General features: G+C 35.7%; 4 protein-coding genes and 1 pseudogene across 27 annotated transcripts; all 5 read right to left on the reverse strand.

Moving 5' to 3' along the window:
- Window positions 1–1189: 1189 nt before the first annotated feature.
- Window positions 1190–3362, reverse strand: LOC130730693 (uncharacterized). Of its 2 annotated transcripts, XM_057582763.1 has the most exons (3): window positions 3025–3362; window positions 2482–2567; window positions 1190–1952 (listed from the first exon to the last, which is right to left on the reverse strand). In XM_057582763.1, exon 3 carries the CDS (start codon window positions 1893–1895, stop codon window positions 1485–1487), a length of 411 nt encoding a protein of 136 aa, XP_057438746.1. In that variant the 5' UTR covers window positions 1896–1952; window positions 2482–2567; window positions 3025–3362; the 3' UTR covers window positions 1190–1484. The 2 variants fall into 2 exon arrangements, with proteins under 2 accessions (XP_057438746.1, XP_057438745.1); XM_057582762.1 differs by lacking the exon at window positions 2482–2567 and having other exon boundaries at window positions 3025–3360.
- Window positions 3363–5672: 2310 nt separating this feature from the next.
- Window positions 5673–13070, reverse strand: LOC130730695 (pre-mRNA splicing factor SR-like 1). 23 transcript variants are annotated; one of them, XR_009016444.1, is made up of 6 exons: window positions 12713–13070; window positions 10335–12593; window positions 9620–9722; window positions 9022–9093; window positions 8696–8926; window positions 7641–7780 (listed from the first exon to the last, which is right to left on the reverse strand). XR_009016444.1 is itself a non-coding variant. In XM_057582765.1 (3 exons), exons 2-3 carry the CDS (start codon window positions 10599–10601, stop codon window positions 7763–7765), a joined length of 285 nt encoding a protein of 94 aa, XP_057438748.1. In that variant the 5' UTR covers window positions 10602–12593; window positions 12713–13069; the 3' UTR covers window positions 7666–7762. The 23 variants fall into 23 exon arrangements, 1 of the variants encoding a protein (XP_057438748.1); XR_009016445.1 differs by having other exon boundaries at window positions 9557–9722; XR_009016457.1 differs by having other exon boundaries at window positions 9620–9680; window positions 12713–13069.
- LOC130725347 (transcription termination factor MTEF18, mitochondrial-like) lies at window positions 5780–7702 on the reverse strand (annotated as a pseudogene).
- A 925-nt stretch (window positions 13071–13995) lies between the features above and the next one.
- On the reverse strand, window positions 13996–17601 carry LOC130730694 (transcription termination factor MTEF18, mitochondrial-like). The gene is made up of 2 exons (XM_057582764.1): window positions 15167–17601; window positions 13996–14261 (listed from the first exon to the last, which is right to left on the reverse strand). Exon 1 carries the CDS (start codon window positions 17348–17350, stop codon window positions 15611–15613), a length of 1740 nt encoding a protein of 579 aa, XP_057438747.1. The 5' UTR covers window positions 17351–17601; the 3' UTR covers window positions 13996–14261; window positions 15167–15610.
- A 1143-nt stretch (window positions 17602–18744) lies between these two features.
- On the reverse strand, window positions 18745–22167 carry LOC130730696 (UBP1-associated protein 2C-like). Its single transcript, XM_057582766.1, has 6 exons — window positions 22014–22167; window positions 21260–21380; window positions 20891–21034; window positions 20145–20341; window positions 19950–20025; window positions 18745–19351 (listed from the first exon to the last, which is right to left on the reverse strand). Exons 1-6 carry the CDS (start codon window positions 22136–22138, stop codon window positions 19001–19003), a joined length of 1014 nt encoding a protein of 337 aa, XP_057438749.1. The 5' UTR covers window positions 22139–22167; the 3' UTR covers window positions 18745–19000.
- Between the last annotated feature and the right edge of the window lie 1501 nt (window positions 22168–23668).

Genomic DNA, 23668 nt, shown 5'->3' on the forward strand with positions numbered 1-23668 from the left:
ATCAGTTGAGCTACGCAGTTTAATAAAAATAATATGAACTCACTTCTATTTATTAAACTTGTAGATGTTAAATTGAAAATTTTTAATTAACATTTGAGAAAAAGGGAGTGGGAGATTCAAACATTGAATTTGGGCTGGCAAAACAAGCTATTTTCCACTTGAGCCAATCAATTCTATTTTAGTAGTGTGAACTCACTATTATTTATTTATTACAATTTAATATATTTTAAGGGAGCAGGTGTTGGTCACTGCTAGGGTAGAAATAGTTTAGGCTTTGCTAAGCTTTGATTAAATAGGCCTGACCTATTTCAAAAATTTAAGGCCTGAGTCTGGCATGTTATTTGTCATAGGCTTTTTTTTCGGTCTAATCCTTGATTTGTTGAAAGTCTGGCCTGACCTGGTAGCCTATTTAAAGGCCTGATTTAAACATATGACATTCAAGTATACCAACAATTTTATTTGTAAACATGTCAACAAACTTATAGCTAATGAGAAAAAAATATAATAATATCATTATATCGTATAAGTCAAAGATCAGTCTCTATCTATAGAGGTTTATATGGTTAAATAATTATATAGTCTAACATGCTTAAACATATAAACAAGTCAATAAGTATATAATTTTGAGATATTATAATATAAATTCAATGTAAAAATAATAAAATAAATTTATTTTTTTAAATAGGCCGGCTTGTTAGGCTTACAAGACTTTCTGAGTGGTTAAATAATTATATAGTCTAAGCTTACCACGTTTGGGGAATCAAACATGTATCAGTTGAACCAACCACCCGTTGGTACTAGTTTTATTTCTTGATTATATATTTATATTATATGACATATCTTAAATTGAACATAAAAAATATATGATTATAACATAAGTGTTCAAAAATAAGTGCTTACTAACACAAATGCTTAATTAAGATATTTACCAAGAGCACCCAAATTTAACGGTGATAAAAAGCACATTCAACTATTCAAGAACCTCACAGATGATATGATATCTTTTAAGGACCAATATGTAGGATGTGGTATCTTTAATAAACTAATTTAACAATTTACTGGAATGTAATCCCTTAAATAAAGGCTTCTGTATAGAAACCATTAATTTTCCCCATTCTAGAATTGCATGAGTTCGATCTCTTTACATCACAGACATGCATGTAAAGTAAACAAATATATCATCAGACACTGAGAAAAAAGGGAAATGAACTTAAACAACTCATGAATGACAAAAGAATATCTACAAAATTCCGTAGTTTCTTTTCGGGAAAGTATCTCTATAGAACATTTTAAAAGCATAGTATATATGAATCCTCAAAATTAAAATAAGCCATTTTATAGAAACAGCATATGAAAGTGTTACAAAATCAAAAGGAATAACAATAAGCAACCATAACAAGCCTTATATAACCAAGCGAACCCTCTGTAGTGATGACAAAGTTCCAACAATCTCAAGAGCATAAAAACTATCATGACAAACTTGCTCACTTGCAATCTACTCCAGCTTCAGCAGCGCGGCGAGGCTTGCTCTTACGCCTGCTCCCATTCTGTCGGAATCCAGTGGACTTAACTGATTCATCAGCGCTTAACTTCGCACGGACGCCATTGTCCTCTTTCATTGGATCTGTCTTCTCTTTAACTTGTGCAGACCTCTTCCTTTTTCTCTTATTTACTGTGATAACTTGAGTTTTCAAATCATTGCTGGAAACATTACCTTGTACATTCTCCTCATCTTTCTCTACCTTTTCAGTTACTTCTACTTCTTCAATTTCTTCTGTCAGCGGCTTTACCGGTCTTCCTCTTCCTCTGTAAGGTGGGACTTTTTCCTCTTCACCACTTCCAGGAACCTCAGCAATAACAGATTGCTTCTTTGCCTTTCCTCTCCCTCTACCCATAGCTCAAGAAGCTTGCTGACAGAAAAGTACTAAATATCTCAAGTCTCAACAGGAAATCTGCGCGGACAAAACAATTATACTTTGACGTTAAAAGACCATATGAAGAGAAAATAACTAAATGACAATGAAAGATGTCAAACTGAAGCAAACCATGAGGTTTATAAGATGCTAGTTAAAAATGCAGATCTATTTTGAAATACAAGTTGCAAACAACTTCTTCCAAAATGCAATTTTTCTTTTTTAAGTATCACTTGCACCTATGACCTATAATTTGTTTATTAAATCAAAGGGAACCAAGATCAAGTGTGCAGTACAATTATTGATTTTTAAAGTCACCTGCATAAATACATTAATCAAGATTCTGATGTGAGCCAAAAGCAAGGACTAAGATATATTGTTACATTACATATGCTCTGTCTTTCAAATGGACAATATAAAAAGACTTAAACATCATCAGAAAAATCATTGGATGGTGTGGTTCCAGTGGTCAATATTATTAATCAGAAACAACACATGCACTGATGCACAAGCATTGAATTCTGAAATTCAAAGAAACCAATCTAAGGACCAAGTTATCAACACATGCATTGATGCAAAAGCCTTGGATTCTGAAATTCAGAGAAACCAATCAAAGGTCCAAGTCATCTCCATTTTCCCTCAGAAAATCACTACCTGTGAAAAAATTACATCTCATTTCAAATCCTTCTCCTTATCAACAATTCAACATTCAGAACCAGATCACAAATCACCTAATCCTAAACAAAACAAATGAAGCCAGCTTCATTTTTTTGGCAATGGTTTAGAGACACTAAGACAGAAACCCAAAATATAATATCACTCGATTTGAATACCAAGAAACCAAACAAGCAGTATATAAACACAGATATTATGATTTTGTTCATGCGCATGTTCGATCTAGTACAAGCTCAATGTAAGTGCACATCATCGATTCCTCAGGTCCTAAACAATGAGAAATCTATAACAAAAAAAGAATTCAAATCACTGACAAGTAACAAAATAGATGAAGACAAGTATCAGAAATACAAAAAGTTAGCAAAATAGCAATAAGATTATCAGAAGTATTGAGACTGATGAAGCACAAAAAACACAGAAGAGAAATGAAGCTGACCTTGTATCCTGAATCAACTTTGTGCATATCAAACACAACCCATTTCACAAAAATCCAGAAACTGTGTATACCCAAATGAAAGTACTGGTTTTTATGTGAATGGCATGAAGTTTAAGCACAACAGGGGAGACAAAATGATCAAAATTTTGATCTGGGTATGGGAAACTGAAGAGCCAGATCAGAGAAGTGATGTGAATGAAGACATTTATGACTTAAAGATTGAAACTTGATGAGTGGAACATGGAGAACTAGGTTAGAGAGAGCAGCAACCAAACCAAAGACAGAAGTGAATTGGAGCGGAAGTGAGATGCAAATATAGAAAAGTGGAAGATAGCTAGCTAGAGTTCAGCAGATTTTATTTTATTTTATTTTAGTAAGGTTGGTTATATATTTGGTTGTTTTTTCTATTTCTTCTTACATTTTGATTAAAAAATTATTCTTTCCTTTTTCACTCATGAACGCGAACACGAACAGTGTCATGACTTTGAAATCATATGAATATATAAAGTACAGTGGGACCCAAACAAAAGAAAAATAAACAACCATGATTGAAGCGAATTCTGTTTGGGTTGCTTAAATCTTATGTGGCAGTTTGAGTCCACTAGAATAATGTTTAAAGCAACCCAATTAACAACTTTGCATTGAACATGCTCTTAGAAAAATATTAATTTTAATTTGTATATATTATATTCCATATATATGATTATCTACAATTTTTTTCCATTTTATTTCTTAATTTTAATCAGCAAAAGTAAAATCTAATTGAAATGTGAATTTAACATATATACATGGCAAATATATATTTTTTTTTGTTTATAAATCATCTAACAGTTTAAGTTGATGTGATATAAAATAATTGAATACTAGAGAAAGAATATTTACACTGCTGATGCTTGAAAACTAATTTTTGAAGTATATGTAAACTTTATTTGTATTATTAACATATAATTATCAAATTTATAATATATTAATTTGAAAATTTTGCATGAACATTTTTCATTTAATATTGTTTGAATTTTTTACTTGATATCTCCATTTGATTCCCCACATGTGAGACTTATCCTGATTCCTGAGGCACTGCCATAGATGGGATGTTCTCCCAACAAATTTTGTCTCAAGTCTGAAACTTCTCTGAATATGACATTTGCTTACCACCATAGTCAATCTTTTTTGCTGAGTAAGAGTTCCCTGAATAGAAAGTTATTTATTGAATTACATTTACTTTTAATTTATATGATATTATCATCCCTATTCGATCATTGTATCTTTTAGTGGTGTATGATAGAAGAAATTCTTTAAAAAATCTCGTTTTCCTTAATTTCAATTTTTTTGGTTTAACATAGGTATTTTTATCGAGATAATCATATTCGATCCGGATATGATAAAATTTAAAAATCTCTTCAAACATGTGTCTCCTAAAAATAAACAATGTTGCTTATGGCTAAGCAATGGAGTAAGCAAACTCAATTGATGATTTTTTATTTTTGAAAGTTAACTCGAAGGTGCTATTAGTGTTTTTTGAATTAGCGTGTGAGCATGTCTTATTGTAAATAAAAATCTTATCGTACTCTTATATTTAAATCACATACCATTATTTATCAAAAAAATTACTCAGATAATTTAACAATTATTATTTTCATAGTCTTAACCAAGGTATCCTCACAATTAATAATCGTGAGACTAATATCTCAAACTTATAATCAACATACTAAGCAAGAAGAGGGCTAATGAACTAGTATGTCTACTCATTTGGTTAATTATAACTTGTAACTTAATTAAAACTACTACTTTTGTTTCTAACCTTGGATGGTTAGATCATGATTAAAGAGAAACAAATATGTTGCCTGAACTAACAATATCATTATTGTTACTATTCATTGTTCATATTGATATAAGTAGCTTAACCCCCACTCAATGCAAAAAATCCAAAATGATAAGCACAACCTAGTTGTTAGACCCACTATATATAGAGCCATTGTCCAATAATAATGATGTAGTTTAACGAGTTCCAACATAAGAGTCCAATCTTTAATCATCTGATGAAATGATAATTCAAATTAGATTCAATGTTTGCTTAAGAAAGGACAAATTCAAATACATTTGAAATTTTCAATGCGACGAGCAATTGAAGCTAGCCACCTAATCTAAGACTCCAAAGTTATGAGTACGAACAGTGGTTACTTAAAAGTAAATTTGGTTGCTTTAAAGATCATACTATTTGTCTTTCAAAAAAAGATTATACTATTTGAATACTGAACTTTTGCCCGGGCAAGAAAGCCAGAAATTCCAACCAATCATGTGGACTGTGGAGGAATCATAAACCACTAATTGCTGCTCAAGGCCAGATTTCCTCAATTTTTGTTGTTTAAATTTATAGTACAAGACAAATATTGAGCAGTGCATCTTTTGATATACATGATATACAGTAGATTTTTACGTCATAAGGATAATTGATTATGTGAGAAGTTACTCAGAATTGATTCTGGATGATCTCAACAGGAATCCAAACAAGCTATTTAGTAAAAACATTTTCACCAAATTAAATACCAGATAGAAGAAAATCTGAAAATGTTTATCTTCAATGTTCTGAGTCACATACATTTGGAAATTATGCCGCTTACCTTAGACCAGTTTAACACAATGAGGGGTAACATAAATCACCAGATTAACATGGCATTCACTGATGCAATGAGTTCTGTGCTACATTTTGATATTACTACAACCTGCCTATTCCAAAAATATCGAGTAACTACTGTAATATAAATCTCTGCAAAACATGTGATTTCATAGGCACAATATTACATTGATGTTATGTGGTGCTTCATTGGCTACGTTTGATCCATTTGCACTCACATCAAGAGTTTGCTCATATTACACTCAACTCAAGTCCAAAAACACACTCTGGGTGGAAAAAATTCATGATAATATTGGTAGCTTTTAACCCAATAAACCAGATCATTTTGCTTTCAATTATAAAATGATACAGTTTCTCACCCTCACCAGTTCAATTCGCCATGTGGTGAACTACTTTGAGGAGGAGATTTATTTGGTTCGAAAATCAAACACTTAGATAGTGACCTCCAATGTAGCTGCCGTAAGTGGCCAGCTACAGAACAAAATCTATCTCCCCAACATACTTCCGCCTACAAGTCTTGTCTGAAATCTCTGCAATTAGAAATCACCTATGAACATTGCTCATCCAAACTGCTACTCTTCAGTTGTATATGCTGGTTTCATGGCAATATCGTGGTTGCTGACATCCCTGATCCTTCATTTGGCCATCCATGTCTACAATTCAAATTGAAGTGATGCATCAGTTCATAATACAACTTGCAGCAGAATCAGTATGTAAAAGTGGGAGATGCACAATAATCTGAACCAGAAACCACATTTTCCTCATTGAAGCATTGTTATGCAATAAATTAATCCTCAGAAAAAATTTCTCTCTTTAATTTCTGCCAAACTTGAAGGCCAGATAGATGGCGCTTTACATACTGCTGTATGAATACTCACTCTGTGCAAGCAATGGTAGTGCTCAAAGCAAGGCCTGCATCGGCAACCCCTTGGTCTTTGAGCCAGTTATTCATTGATAACCTAAGCTTAACTCTGCTAGGTGTATAGGAAAGAAAAGATGGGAAAGTCACTAAATCTGATATAGAATATCCTTCTTTTACAAGATACTCCATTTTCATTTTGATCCTATCTATGCTCTGATTAATAATCTGAGGGGAAACTCTGAGCATTTTGCGGACATCCTCACTATCCACGCCTGCATTAACAATAAGATCAAACCTCTCCTGAAGCTCAGTTCCCTACCTCTGAACAGCTTAAACGCCTCTTTCAAATTCTCGGAGTTTTCGTTTTCGACAAATGGGGACCTCACCAAGAACTCTGTTTTCCGCAACATCGTTTGCTGCTCTTCCTTTCTGCTCACCATAGGCTGGACTTTTATTCCCACAGCCCAATTCTTCATTTCTTGAGGGTTATCCTGCACCATTCCACAAAGCCGCGTCCTACTAACATTCATGTCAACAAGCAAACTCTTTGTTTTCTTCATAGTAAAGGAACCCAACAGCAACGTGTGTGACTGGAAAATCCTTCCAATCTCTTCACCCTGCATCTCAATCACAGTTAGGAACTGCAAACAACGCCTCAAGTTGGAGTAGAACTTCTCCATCCGAATCTGCGGAAACTCGAGGAACATGAGAGCAATCCGGTCCACGGACAATTCAAATTTGCTCAAGAATGCAATCAGGGAGAGTGCCCTACCTCCTGATTCATGAAAAACAACACACGGGCGGTCACGAATCAACTCATCTATATGTCCCTCACTGAAACCAACCTCTGAAAGCAAGCACAAGAGCCTAAGCACCATGCCCCAATTACAATAAACTCCACCATCCAAAAAGTGCTCCTCAACCCAACCACCACCCTTTGCAACAAAATGCTTCTTCAGCTTCTCCACAACCTTGACAAAATCAAGGTCAACATCCCCAACCAAAAGGCTAGGGCTAGCAGCAACAGCATCCACCAATGTAGAAGCTGCAACACCAAGCTCCTCATAAGCCTTCAGCTTCAAACTCAAAACCCCAGATTCAAATTTAACACAAAAATGGGATACAAAGTGAGGAAAGCAAATTAATTGTTTGAGGGGAAAAATGTGATCATAGTTCTTCAATCAACCCACTCATCATATCGCTGAAAATCCTCCTCCTTGAAGGGGAACTTCTCTGGCCATTTACACATTTTTCAGTATCTGCAAAATGGTGATATGGTGAAAAAAATTAGAAAAAACAAATAGAACCAAGTTTTCAGCAAATGTCAAGCAAAAAGTGGAACACAAGACTTTAGCCCATGAGAGACATGTTAAAATCAGTTGAGAAGTTTAGCACCAGACAAAATAACTCTTTTGCATTGCTTGAATTGTTCTAAACCATTAACAATATCCCCTATTTCAGAGCTTGAATAATGAGGCAAACATCACCTCTGTACACAACCTATTCATGATACAGATATGCAGAATTTCATGTTTTAAAGTTCTTGAACTTGCTACTTCTATATTTAAACCAAGAATATGAATATGTTTGAATCATTCATTTTCAAAACATCATTTAGGAACATAACCCCCCCCCCCCCCCAAGCGCTTTCCAGTAGGAGAAACAGGTACCCCCTATCCCAGAAAAATATTCATTATGGAACATTGCACAAAATATCATATAAATCTTTGGTACTGCTTCACAGCTCTCAGCATACTGTGTATCAATTCAGAAAGTCAGCAATCAGTATTCCAAAGCCTTCTTACAAGTAGGCACCAACAAGGAACATGTCAACTAATCGCGTATAAAAGTATATGTAAAAAATATACTAATGTCAGTAATGTGCAGACTCGACGGAGAATATAAAGTACTGGGGATTCATATTTTGAGGGATCAACCTAATCTTAACAGAATTAATTGATAACTTCTGACTTTCAACGACCAAAGTAAGTTCTACTCTAAAACAACTAGATGAAAAAAAAAACCTCACTTTCTAACTGGAAACTAGAGTGTGGTGATCTTAGAAAAAGACAATAAAAATCTGTGAAAGAAAAAAGGAAGATACTTTTCAACTAGTACTTATCAGAAATTACTGGTAGGTGTAAAATGTTCATGTCCAAAGATACTGAAAGCACCTCATACTGTTACTCGAAATATGGGATGAGGACGAAGGTGTCTGCATTGGCAATCTTGTGATGCATCTGGGTTCTGGTTGCAGAGCTCTGAACACAGTACTCTCAGTTTAACTAGTCAGCAATTGAGTCAAATGTTTTCTTCCCATTGCCCTTGTATGACATTACATCTAAAACCTCTATATCAAGGGGTCAGGGTTTATTTGCTCTTATCATGTAAATGCAATTAATTGTCTACAAGCAAAATCAAAGCATGAGTCCAAAGAGGTTAAACTAGGAACTATGCTCTCAAGTAAACTTTAGACAGATATATTATAATAACAATGAACCTGTCCACAGAGCAAATCACGGATATATACACCCATTGTAGTCATTAGTCCATTAGATCCAGGAGAAAATTCCTGTAGTAAAGGATCATAATTTTAATATGAATAATAACTTGCATAGCACTTTCAGATGGTATCACAAGAATAGATGATAATTCAAGAAAGCTGAAACCCAACACGTAAAGTATTATTCTTAGAAAAAGGACCATTTACGCACAAAATATAAAATAAATAATAAAATCTTGATAGATTTGTTTAAAACTTCATCTGGCACACAAAAAATATTGACAAGGCATGCTATTTGCATAGTTCCATATGAAGCAACTATAAATAGTGGTTAGCCAAGTAGAAAATAGAATATTACAAAAAATTAAAGGTGTGTGACATCAAAGTTCCAGTAAAATCCAATTTGAGTCATGGGGAAGTACATGTTAATGCAAGAAAGTCAACAGTCAATTTATTTTAAGTCAAATAATGAAGAAAAAACAAATATAATTATTAGAGCACAGTAAGAAGAAAGAGAAAATAGATCAAAAACCTAATAAATGTCATTGGACGATAGACTTCTGGGGCTATAAAGATAATAACCATATCCTCATACCTCATCATCCTTTATATATGGTTCAAACCAGCTCCACAGAGTCTTTGGATCAGCAACGTATCTAAGATAGAGAAATCAAACAACCAAGAAACTTGACATAGACCTAAACAAAAATTAAAAAATGTAGAAAAGCAGCTGAAGAAAACCTCTTATGATGATGCCAGGTATAATACAACCAAACCATCCATTGTCTCATTATACAAAACTCGAGATCTAGAGAAGGGAATACAAGGTGCAAGTTAGTGCCTTCCTAGCATCGTGAAAATTAGAAGTAAAAAGGCAGAGATGTTATTGGTTCATTGAAAAAATCATTGAAGCATATGATCCTATGATCAATCTACTATCTCCTGGTCTTAACTATCTTACATTGGAAATTCAACAAACCCACTAACACACTCAACTCAGACTCAATTATGATAATTTAAGATATATTATACAACAAACAAGTGAAATCATATACAAACAAATCAAATTGTATCATGAGTCATGAGGATTAATCTTCTCTAGTCTTGACACACAAGATGGTCAATTATGAAGGTATGTATTAATTCATCAGATCCTACAAATATAAAATTGTAAAAAAGATCTTCATGCATAAAGCAAATAAAAACTGCATGCACAGACACAAATGCACCACAATGAACACACAGTTATTTCACTTCTCACCACTTAAACCAGAAATGTCCCCTATACATTTTCAGGAACCTTTACATACCGCTCTTATGTAAGGAGAATCAGGTTGTTTCAATAGCCCATTCATTGTAAAGAACTTGTAAAGAAGACAGCAAGAAGTTGAAGGACCACGACAATTCCCCGTCATCCATGGTTCCACGAGATCAACTTGATTGTAGATCTCATCAAAAACTTCATGGTATGTTTTTAAGCGATAGAGCTCCTTGAAGTAATCAGATGACAGAATATTCATACAAAGGACTTTCTCTAGCAAGGACTCAATTGGCCTGCCAGAAGTCTGTATCTCCATGATGGTCACAAAATAAGTCACTACTCCCCAAGTTACGAATTCAAAATGTAAACTTTCAGCACCAATATGAAGTCACAATTCCATTACTACACCAAAAAGAGAAAATAAGTGTGAAAATTCAAAATAACAATTATAATGATGATGGAATAACAGTGAAGTATATGAAATGAGCAGGAAACAAAAAAAAAGCCTATAGTTTGAGTACACCGATTAATAAGAGAGACAAAGTCACTTAATTTCAAAGCAGAAAGCTCATTTGCTGCAAAAATGATAACAAATAAGGGAAAACTGCAAAAATGATAACCAAGACCTTATGGCGCAGCAGAAAAAAAATCAATAAACAGAAGGTCCACAATATAAGCAGCAAGTCCATCAGTCTATTTCCCCTCATGAGCAAAAATTTCAAGAATCAATATCACCCACACAAGATCATCATGATCACCACCATAAAGCACGAATGGTTAAGTACAATTGATTATCAAGATTTAAAAAGCATCTCATTTTAGAGACAAAGGCAACAAGGGTCCACAATCGAAATTAGCATTCTCGGGACTTTAGGGACATCGTTCACAGAATTAACCATCTCATTTTAGGGACTTGAAAACTCAGAAAGGGGAAGCCTTTAGGCACCCCAAGAAGGCTTAGCCCTCAAATTACCATCATCCAAAAAGGGATAGCAACAAAGGCAACATGGGTCGGCAATTGAAATAACCATTCTCGGGACTTAAGGGACACATTCATCATCCGAAAAGGGACAGCGACAAAGGTAACATGGGTCCGCAATCGAAATTACCATTCTCGGGACTTAAGGGACATATTCATCATCCGAAAAGGGACAGCGACAAAGGTAACATGGGTCCGCAATCGAAATTACCATTCTCGGGACTTAAGGGACATATTCATCATATCGTTTTAGGGACTTGCATACTCATAAAGTGGAAGCCTTCAGGCCCCCCAAGAAGGCTTAGCGCCCTCAAATTACCATCATCCAAAAAGGGACAGCGACAAAGGCAACATGGGTCCGCAATTGAAATTAAAATTCTCGGGACTTAAGGGACATATTCATCATATCGTTTTAGGGACTTGCAAACTCAAAAAAGGGGAAGCCTTTAGGCACCCCAAGAAGGCTTAGCGCCCTCAAATTACCATCATCCGAAAAGGGACAGCGACAAAGGCAACATGGGTCAGCAATAGAAATTATCATTCTCGGGACTTCAGGGATATATTCATCATCCGAAAAGGGACAGCGACAAAGGCAACAAGGGTCGGCAATCGAAATTACCATTATCGGGACTTAAGGGACATATTCATCGTCCGAAAAGGGACAGCGTCAATCGAAATTATCATTATCGGGACTTAAGGGACATATTCATCATCCGAAAAGGGACAGCGACAAAGGCAACATGGGTCGGCAATCGAAATTTCCATTATCGGGACTTAAGGGACATAACCATCATCCGGAAAGGGACAGCGACAAAGGCAACATGGGTCGGCAATCGAAATTACCATTCTCGGGACTTAAGGGACATATTCATCATCCGAAAAGGGACAGCGACAAAGGCAACAAGGGCCGGCAATCGAAATTACCATTATCGGGACTTAAGGGACATATTAATCATCCGAAAAGGGACAGCGACAAAGGCAACATGGGTCTGCAATCGAAATTACCATTATCGGGACTTAAGGGACATATTCATCATCCGAAAAGGGACAGTGACAAAGGCGGTCCGCAATCGAAATTACCATTCTTGGGACTTAAGGGAGAGCGATAAAGGCAACATGGGTCAGCAATCAAAATTACCATTCTCGGGGACATATTCATCATCCGAAAAGGGACAACGACAAAGGCAACAAGGGTCTGCAATCGAAATTAGAATTCTGGCAACTTTAGGGTCATCTTAGCCATCTCGTTTATAGGGATTCCAAGAAGGGTCAGCCTCAAATGTAAAAAGCACGGACAGAGGCAACATGGTCCATAATGTAATTAGAATTCTGGCAGAGACAAAACCCTAAATCAGAAATTTGAAGAAGAATCTTTAATTGGGGCAGAAAGAAGAAAGAAAGAGAGGGAAAAGGAAACCCTAAATGAAAAGCCAAGCAAGAAGGGTTACCTCTCTTTCTGATTCTTGTTCACGCCACATTATATCCAACGCCAACCGGGAAAAGGAAACCCTAAATCAGAAAAGCGAAGAAGAATCCGTCGTCATCGGGCACCAAACCCCTCTCTGTTGAAAGCCAAACACGTTAATCTCAGAAAGAAAGAAAGAAGAGGAAGAGCACGAAGGTTAACCCTCTCTGTTGAGAAGCCATGAACAAGAACGCTTTCCCTCTCTCTCTCTCTCTCTCTCTCTCTCTGGGATTCTTCTTCGCGCCATCTCCAACCGCTCAGGGACAAAGGCAACAACAATGTTTTCAATGTTGTGCTTCCAACCGCTATATTTTCTTTCTTTCAAACTCAACTGGACAAGACAAGTGTATATTTATAGCGTTACTCTGCGTAAATATTAAGCACAAAATAACACAAGCGTGTCTGTCACGCGTTAAAACACGCGTGAGACTTGTCTCTTGTTTCTATTTCAAATATAATATTTTCATATGTTTGGATAAATCAATGTAGAATTGTTTTTTAGCAAGAAACTATCTAAGTAAGAAAACACATTTTAAAATAAATAATCAAAAATATATTGGAAAATAATTTTATAAAATTAATAAAGGAACTTTTAAATAGCAAGTTGAGTAAACCATTTGATTAAATAATTTTATATGAAGATACAATGGATAAGTAAACAAATTTTAGAAATGAAAATCATATCTAAAATAGAGTACTTATTTCAAGACTTAGATAAAGTTAATCTTTGCAATTCATGAACTAGTGGACATGAAGCATTTTCCATTTTCAAAGGGTGAAAACAGCTCAAATTTTATGAAGGCATTTTTTCCAGTCTTTATTCTAAAATTTGTAAAAAAAAATTTGAAAGAAAATTTGTAATTGAATGAAATGATAAAGCTGAATGTTTTGACCTAATATTAAAAAATAAAGATTTCTAATTAAAGTAATTATTAACTATACAAGATAATATTTATTGCATGATTTTCTTCGAGTTTGTTACACTACTCACTGTATATAAATAGATGTTTAAGGAACACTCTTGAAAAACCATATACGTATAACTCTAATCTTAATTTCAAAAAAAAAAACTCTAATATTCATTTCTCTGTCAAATTCAATTTAAAATTAAAGAATAAATGATTTAGATTGATTTAGTTTTGTTCTTAAGATTTGGTTTTTAAAATCAAATGAGTGAAATAGCTTCACCCTTCATCTCTAACCAGCTAACCTTGTTCTTCCCTTTTGTTGTTCAGGACTCCGGTTGCGTAAAGCCACGAATTTGGATCCTCTTCAACACTTTTTTCTCTCCAGCCCCTACAGCCACATCCTAGCCATTGACTTTTATATTCAAAAGCTTTGATTAAATTGAAATTAAGAGATAACTTAATTGATTTATTGGGGACCAATCAAAACACTGTTGTACATGCATCCGTTGGAGAAGATTCAAATCCCAAAGCCACCATCCTTCCTAGCGGCGTAAGGAACAACCGTACAAGTTGCAAGACCATCATCTTTTCTCACGATGTACAGGTTCAGAGCTCGTCATCAACCTTCACAAAAGGAACAAATTTGATTGTTTAATGAGATACAAGATGAAGATGACAAGGAGAAGAGAGGCATGCATGACCCACCCTCAAACGCACCCACAAAAGAAGATCATAATTTTAAAACTGAACCGGACATTGGTCAAGAGTCCAGACAACGATTTAAGATTCAAAGGCTCAATCGTGTTGAACCGTGGTCGAACATGTATTAATTAAATAGTTTTTTTAAAAAATTATAGTGTATTAAATATATCAAAAAAATTAATATAGAAACTAAAGTGAGAAATTTGAGATATGATAGGAAAATAAAATAAAAGATATGAAGAGAATAGATTTTTATGTCGGAAGGATAATTAATAATGAGATAAGCTACTTCTAGTAGTTTTTGTGGAATAGAATTGATTCTAGATGCATTGGACGGGAATCCAAACATGTTATTTAGTAAAAAGATCTTCACCAAATTAAATGCCAGATACAAGAAAATGTTTATCTTCCATGTTCTGAGTCACATACATTTGGAAATTATGCCGCTTACCTTAGACCAGTTTAACACAATGAGGGGTAAGATATATAACCAGATTAACATGGCATTCACAGATGCAATGAGTTCTGTGCTACATTTTGATATTACTGCAACCTGCCTATTCCAAAAATATCGAGTAACTACTGTAATATAAATCTGTGCAAAACATGTGATTTCAGAGGCACAATATTACATTGATGTTATGTGGTGCTTCATTGGCTATGTTTGGATATCCATTTGCACTCACATCAAGAGTTCGCTCATGTTACACTCAACTCATATCCAAAAACACACTCTGGGTGGAAAAAATTCATGATAATATTGGTAGCTTTTAACCCAATAAACCAGATCATTTTGCTTTCAATTATAAAATGATACAGTTTCTCACCCTCACTAGTTCGATTCGCCATGTGGTTAACTACTTTCAGGAGGAGATTTATTTGGTTAGAAAATCAAACACTTCGATAGTGACCTCCAATGTAGCCGCCGAGCCGCGGTAAGTGGACAACTACTGAACAAAATCTATCTCCCCAACATTCTTCCACCTACAAGTCATGTCTGAAATCTCTGCAATTAGAAATCACCTATGAACAGTGCTCACTAAAACTGCAATTAGAAATCACCTATGAACATTGCTCATGGCAATGCCATGGTTGCTGACATCCCTGATCTTCATTTGGCCATCCATGTCTTCAATTCAAATTGAAGTGATGCATCAGTTCATAATACAACTTGCAGCAGAATCATCATTGACAGTTGGTAAAAGTGGGAGATGCACAATAATCTGAACCAGAACCACATTTTCATCACTGAAGCATTGTTATGCAATAAATTAATCCTCAGAAAGAATTTCTTTCTTTAATTTCTGCCAAACTTGAAGGCCAGATGGATGGCGCTTTACATACTGCTGTATGAATATTCTCTCTGTGCAAGCAATGGTAGTGCTCAAAGCAAGGCCTGCATCTGCAACCCCTTGGTCTTTGAGCCAGTTATACATTGATAACCTAAGCTTAACTCTGCTAGGTGTATAGGAAAGAAAAGATGGGAAAGTCACTAAATCTGATATTGAATATCCTTCTTTTACAAGATACTCCATTTTCATTTTGATCCTATCTATGCTCTGATTAATAATCTGAGGGGAAACTCTGAGCATTTTGCGGACATCCTCACTATCCACGCCTGCATTAACAATAAGATCAAACCTCTCCTGAAGCTCAGTTCCCCTACCTCTGAACAGCTTAAACGCCTCTTTCAAATTCTCGGAGTTTTCATTTTCGACAAATCCCCACCTCACCAAGAACTCTGTTTTCCGCAACATCGTCTGCTGCTCTGCCTTTACGCTCACCATAGGCTGGACTCTTATTCCCATAGCCCAATTCTTCATTTCTTGAGGGTTATCCTGCACCATTCTACAAAGCCGCTTCCTGCCAACATTCATGTCAACAAGCAAACTCTTTGTTTTCTTCATAGTGAAGGAACCCAACAACAAGGTGTGTGACTGAAAAATACTTCCAATCTCCTCACCCTGCATCTCAATCTCAGTCAGGAACTGCAAACACCGCCTCAAGTTGGTGTAGAACTTGTCGATCCGAATCTGCGGAAACTCAAGGAACATGAGAGCAATCCGGTCCACAGCTAATCCAAATTTGCTCAAGAATGCAATCAGGGAGAGCGCCCTACCTCCCGATTCTTGAAAAACAACACAAGGGCGGTCTCGAATCAACTCATCTATCTGTCCCTCACTGAAACCCACCTCTGAAAGCAAGCACAAGAGCCTAAGCACCATGCCCCAATTACAATAAACCCCACCATCCAAAAAATGCTCCTCAACCCAACCACCACCCTTTGCAACAAAATGCTCCTTCAACTTCTCCACAACCTTAACAAAATCAAGGTCAACATCCCCAACCAAAAGGCTAGGGCTAGCAGCAACAGCATCCACCAATGTAGAAGCTGCAACACCAAGCTCCTCATAAGCCTTCAACTTCAAGCTCAAAACCCCAGATTCATACCGAAAAACCTCCGGAGCACGCTTGAAAATCCTACCTACCTTGGTGCGTTGAACCCCAAAGTTACACAGAGTTTGATAATTCTCCATCAACAAAGCATCATCATTGAGAAACATCATGTCACGGGGGAGAAGAGAAGCATACTCAGAAGGCTTCAACCCCACACTCTCGAAGAAGGGTTCGAACTCGTTGATGGGGTGGTAGCGGAGGTAGCGCGAAATGGAATGCTTTGCTGCGGCGGCGGCGGCAGCTGCGGTGGTGGTGGTGGCTGCTTTGTGCTTGTTGTGGATTTGGGTTTTCTTCAAGAGGTCTTGGAGGAAGAATGGTGAGTTTTTGCACATGTTGTCAGCGTCGGAGAACTGCAAGCTTCTCGTGGAGTGAAGGTACTCTAGCAATGCGGCTTGGGCTTCTTTCACGATGGATTTGGGAAAGGGTTTCACCTTCGATTGGATTGGTTTCTTCGTGGAATGAAATCTAGGGTTTTGTGGGGGTTTATGGATCAAGTGGTTTTGTGTGAAATTGGCAAATGGGAACGTTGATCTGAGTTTTCGAAGGTCGATCATGGCGGAAATGGAGGAGGGGAAGAGTGGTTACCGTGAAATGGGAAGAGGAGGAGGAGTTCTGAAACGGTGTCGTTTTTGCGGTTCAGGTGAAGGTGGAGGGAGAGAGGAGAACGGTGATTGGATTACCGGGAACTGGGAAGAAGAAAGGCACGTCTCTGACAAGACAAAGGCATCTAACAAAACAGTTAAGGGCTCTTAACCTCCATTTTTTAGTGCCATACCCATGAACCCAAAGCCCACCCCAAATGTGTGCTTAATTTTGAAGTGTAAGGATGGAAATACATCATCACATGTTGTCTCAGTTGATATAGACATAATATTTCCTTTTAGAAGCTTATGTGTTTGATTCTCGTTGCCAATGTAAATATTGTGTTCGTGAATCGTGAGCGATCTTGAAGGCATGCTCTGACCCAATGTGAATATTGTGTTCCAGAGTAGTCCCGAAGGCATGCTTTGGCTCATAATGATGTTTGGACTTTGGAGTCAAACTCGCCCAAATTTGTATTCACCAAAGAAAATAAGAGGAAAATATTGTTGTGACCATATTGTGTCAAATATTAGTTAACTTAATTGTCATTTTATCTAATTATATACACTAACTTAACTGATATTTAACATATTTTTTTTTTGATACATCGGAAAATCTGATATTTAACATATTAGAGATCACAATGGTATTTTCTTTTTCTAAAGACTAGCTTGCTCGAAGCTTTTGAGAACAAATTGAGCATTTACTCCCCAAATGTAAGTTTCCTTTGAGAGAAAAAGGTTTGGTGTTTATATTTTTCATTAAAACTTACCAAAACATAGTTTGTATTTATACCATTATCTTTGCGAAGAATTCTTACATTAAAAAAATATAAAGAAATGTTGATAACCTTTGATTTTTTACTTGTAATTTTCAGAAAGATAGAAGATGATTTTTGCTGTTATTCCAAGTTGCAAAAAATAAATAATTTGATGGACCGAGTGTCCCCCTTGACCCTTCCACCATAAAATTTTGTCTCTTCAATTCTTTGTTTTCTTTGAAGTTCCGACAGAACACTATTCATATGAGGATGTCCCTGCAACAAAGTGAACTGTGAACACATTTCACTCGATAAAGGAAGACTAACAGTGTTGGAAATTTAAATAGTGTGCAAATAGCCAAAAACTTATGCAACAATTAACCACCCCAACAATGGGAAATGATTTGGAGACAATAGTAGCAATATACTCAATTTAAGACCTCTATCACTAAGTTCATGTGAACCTTGAAAAATCATGAGTCCCAATCCTTAATTGGTGGGATCTATTCTTTATTTGGTGAGACCTATATAAATTTCACCTAATATTAAAGTAAAAAAAAAAAGTTGTATCACTGGCGTTTATCATGATATGGAAGTTTGGATTCCTTGCTTAAAATGCATTCACCAGTTGGCATATAACATTTGAAAAATTCCCCCCATCTAACATTCAGCCAAAGAATATATGAAATTTCCTAGTCACAGGAGTTTCTGACCTAGTATTAAAAGTACTAAGAACGTCAAAATACTACAAAAGAGATTGCAAAAGCTGCAAAATAAATGGTATGACGGATACTAGGGGGCTAATAATAATTGAACAGGAAAGCAAAGAATGAAGAAGTACCAATATCACTAGTAAAAACATTTATTGCTTGGGATAGTAATAAGGGTACTTGTTCATTCCCACAGGTTGAGTTGGAGGGACCCCGAGTTGGTCTTTCTTGGCAGAAACTGGAGCATAAGGAACCTGCCCTTGTGCTGGGTAAGCAGAGGGTGGTGCAGTAAGGGGAGGTATTGGATAAGAAGCAAGAGGATATGGTGCTACAGGTTGGGGGTATGTGTAACCGACAGAGGGGGCAGAACTGATATGAGGTTTTCCAGACTGCACATATCCTGGGGTCATAGGTAAGGCTGCCATTGGAACTCCTGCAGGAAATGGCGGCTGGCCAGTTTTACCCTTGTGGGCACCAGCAAATTTTACAATTATAGTCCTCCCCTGCATTCAGAGAAAAAGAATAAGTAATAATTTCAATGGTTATACAGCTTGAATACTTAGGCAATTGTAGGGCATAGTAAGAAACTAAGAATTCACTACCAAGATCAAAACTCATAAGCCCTATAAAGTAGCTACTTTATGAAGAAAAAATATCAAGTGGTATGAAGTACAATTTATGTCATTGAGGGAATGACAACTTTAATCAAACATGTGTGAAAGTAGATTTTTCAGTTTTCACCATAGCCAGAGCATTATACTCAAGACCCCTTTCACCATTTGCATTAATTCTTATAAGAACAGTACTTGTTAGTTGTTATCACCATCAGAGGAAGAGCTTCCTCCCAATGAACTACAAGAGAGGGTCAAAATAAGGATAGAAATTTAAACAAATTCAGCTCTGTGCAGAAAAGTAAAATCCAGATATGCAGCGAATCCTGAAAGTATGTAAACCATTTTAACTAGGATGCTGTATTCACTCAAACACTCAAAATGATTGTTCCATTTTTCTTGTTGCAATTGCAAGACACTGTTAAGCATAGAAATAATTCAGCACACAACTAACCTCAGACTTAATATAAAAAATTATGTGTTTGCTTACCCCAAGAGTCTTTTCTGGGTCATCTATGGCCTTCTTTGCAGCCTCCGTTGTCTTGTACGTAACAAAGCCAAAACCACTACAATTGAAAGCAAAGCAATAGTACGGGTTACTGGGAAAACCAGGTCAAAGAAACTACTTAACAAAAATTAAAGACAATAAAATAGTATAACCAAATAAAGTTTATTTCTATTTTACCGTGATACATTTGTATCCTTGTCATATGCAACTGAACCTTCCTCTATTTCACCATGCCTCCCAAAAAAGCTAAGCAGCACTTCACTAGTGACTTCTGGTGATAAGCTTCCAATGTAAAGCTTCCTCTGGGAAACATCAAGAGCACTGCTTGGTCCGCTTAGGCCCTCACAAGCTAGATTACAGGCAGCCAATCTTCCCTGAATGCAAAAATCCCGAAAATCAACCAAGGGAAAGAAGCAATGATCAGTATAGACAGTCGCACAAATTAGAATAAAAATAAAAGGAACTTACACACACAATGAACTACAACCTAGAAGTCTTTAAGAAAATGCAAGTTACAAATAACCCAGTGTTTTATACTTTATAGGTTATCTTATCTACCTTAGGTTAAAGAATGTCACTCTGCCAATATATTTTCTCGCATAGACAATCCAGTTTATATTGATGGCAAAAAAGTAACAAGTAGGTAATTCAAGGTGAAATTAATTCTGTAAAGAAAAAAAACAAAGGCAGGCATATATTATAGATCACAAATCACAAGTGGAGTAAAGAAGACAGATCAAAACCCCCAAAGTAAACAACATCCGAGAAAAGCTTCCTGATAAAATGCCACGGTACATCTAATCTTTAGTAAGAAGAAGCGGGGCAGGCCAGTAAGACGATGTTTGCAAAGAGAAATTGAAAATTCATGTATCAACTCATATGAGAGGTCTCAATCCAAAGCAACAAAATGAGCTAAAGCTTACATCAATTAACTTGCTGGGTGCTCTCAATGCAGCCTGAGTTGATTCCATATTTTTATAAGTGATAAATCCATAGCCACGGGATTTTCCAGTCGCTTTATCATAGATCACAGCCCCTTCCTCAATTTCTCCATGCTCTTGAAATGCCTGGAAAAGAAATACAGTATTGAGAAGCAATCTACGAAGAAGGAAAGCTTATAATTTTTTTGGAGTCTAGATTCTTGAGGTCAAAAACAGTAGTGTATTGTGCTGAAAATAGAGGGACATTGAAATTGAAATTCCATAAATAAACCATGTTGGCGCGTTCCAAGTGGCATGTAACAAACAATGACATGCATGACACACACAAAACACAATCATCAATACACTCACAGCACACAAAGTTTCTGATGAGGTATTCCAGGCCAGGCCACGAACAAAAAGCTTTCGATGGACAGGATCTGCACTTGCAATACTTTTTATTTCTTCTGCAATGGAAGGATATTGGGACCCTCTTTATGCCTCAACATGTAAACAAACACACATGCACACGGTCAATCACACAGCATACAAGTGGGAGTAATACTTTCATTTCACGGCCCATTTTCAGAGAATACAGGCACACCAAGCAAGCAAGCAGAAGATAATAACATTCAAATATGGAAAATGCACATTACTCATGCCTATTAAGGTAAAAAATGCCAGACTCAAAGTGTAACAAATTCTACAGCACATTAAGCATCTAAGATTTGATTTAATTATTTATGTATACTATAGATACTAATTCCTTAAGATTGTGATCCTTCTCCAAAAGTACCAAGTAGTAATTGTAAACTAGAAAATAATGATTATAATTCCTAATGAGTCTTTTTTTTTTTTTAACAATTTTAAGGCCAAATCATGCAAGTTTAAACACCATTGCACACTTTCAAAGGAAACTAAGTACAAAAAACCTTGTTCACTTCTCAACAAATATACCCATAAGAGCTATACACATAAAGATAGCATTTTGTTGCTTTATTTCTACTCTAGTACCCTGTGAATCAATTTTCGGAAATGATTGGAACAGTGGTTGTGAGTGAAAGTGAAAGCTGGGAAAAAGATGGTGAAAATGAATGCAAAGAAATGGAATGGAATGGAGACGCACAGTTTAGCGAGAAGATCGACGAGCTGAGGTTTGGCGAGAGGTTCGATGAGGAGGCGAAGGTCTTCCACGGAAGTGAAACCGCCATTGGTAGCCTCCTCGAGCTTCCTCTTCTTCAAATCTTCCATCTGTGTCTCTTCTTCACCACCGAACTCAATGCACCGTAGTAACGGTAGTATTATTAGGTTTATATAAGGTTTATTAATTATTATTATGATATTAGAATGTTTTTTTTTTGGTGTGTGGAAAGAAACAGTAAAAATAATAATAATGCTATTCAAATTCTAACATTAATTAGAAACTAATAAAAACATACTACTGGCTAAAAGTACAAAATTAGTTTAAGCAAAAAAAAGTGTTCAAATAAAAACATAACAAGTTTTCCCCCATACAATACACTTTATGGAAGGGATAATGAGTCTTAACTGTGACTAAATCCCGAATCTGCCGGTATCTAAAAGATAATTGGGTACCAGATGTTTATACCCAATAATAAACATTACAAGTAAGTGAAACACTATTGAAAAATCTTTTGATTTTTATTTTATTTTATTTGGAGGGAAGAAATATATATTAGAATTTTCCGTGTGTGGTTCTATTGATCGGTAGATTTTAATCTCATAAACCGGGTTGAATGAATAATTTCATCAGAATTCCATATAATTATTTGATCTATTGTAGCTTTGAGAATCACTATGTATAATATTTATATTTAAATTTATTGGAGTTAAGACAAATTGGTAAGTGTGATGAACTATGATGTAGGGCGAAGTTATATAGGGTTATGATGTAAGAAAATCAGGGTTACTCTTATAGTATAAATATATATGGCCAAGATACACTCTCATCTCTTGTGTTCTGGTTGCGCAGTCTTCCCATCAAGAGCTTATAGAGTGAGAAAAGGTTAAGAACATCCTAATCCAAGAGAACATTTGTGCATTGATATCCAATTCCTAATAGATTAACAAATTTCATAAAGTTGAGATTATTATCATTGTGTCTTCAATAGATACACAATTCATATTGATTTTGTTTGTGTTGTAAATTCTATTATAAATTCGGTTAAAGTTGTTTTTACTAATAAATAGTGCGGATATGGGCAAATTGGATATTACAATAGTACACACACTCGCCAATAGCCCATCTCCGGCTAGTTACCAGAAGCAAAACTTTCTTCTCCGACAACCCCTCCCCATCATGCTTCAGAGGAAACTCTTCTTTAATTTTGGAAACATATAATGGTAGGCTAAGGATGACGATGCAATTTGTTAAAACTTCTAAGTGGCCTTAACCAGCACACATGAACAACCATTACCCAGTGACTGAGCATCACCACTAAGCGCATATAAATTTTTGAGATTAATTTCTATGCACCGACGGTGTAAAAAGTTTTACACCATCATTCAATCACAACCTTCCATTTCCAATTTTTAGATATTCTTAAATTCAAAATTAATTGTAAGCTAACAAAATGGAGGGATGTGATTGAATGATGGTGTAAAACTTATTTACACCGTCGGTGCATAGAAATTAATCTCTAAATTTTTTTAGTACCATATTCAAATTTGATATAATTGACACACGTATTCAAATAATAATAATTTTTTTTGAAAAATGTTTTTTTTCTCTTTAAACTAATGTATTATTTGTGCACAAAA

This window comes from Lotus japonicus, chromosome 1 (assembly GCF_012489685.1).
Source record: "Lotus japonicus ecotype B-129 chromosome 1, LjGifu_v1.2".
NCBI classification, from domain to species: domain Eukaryota; kingdom Viridiplantae; phylum Streptophyta; class Magnoliopsida; order Fabales; family Fabaceae; genus Lotus; species Lotus japonicus.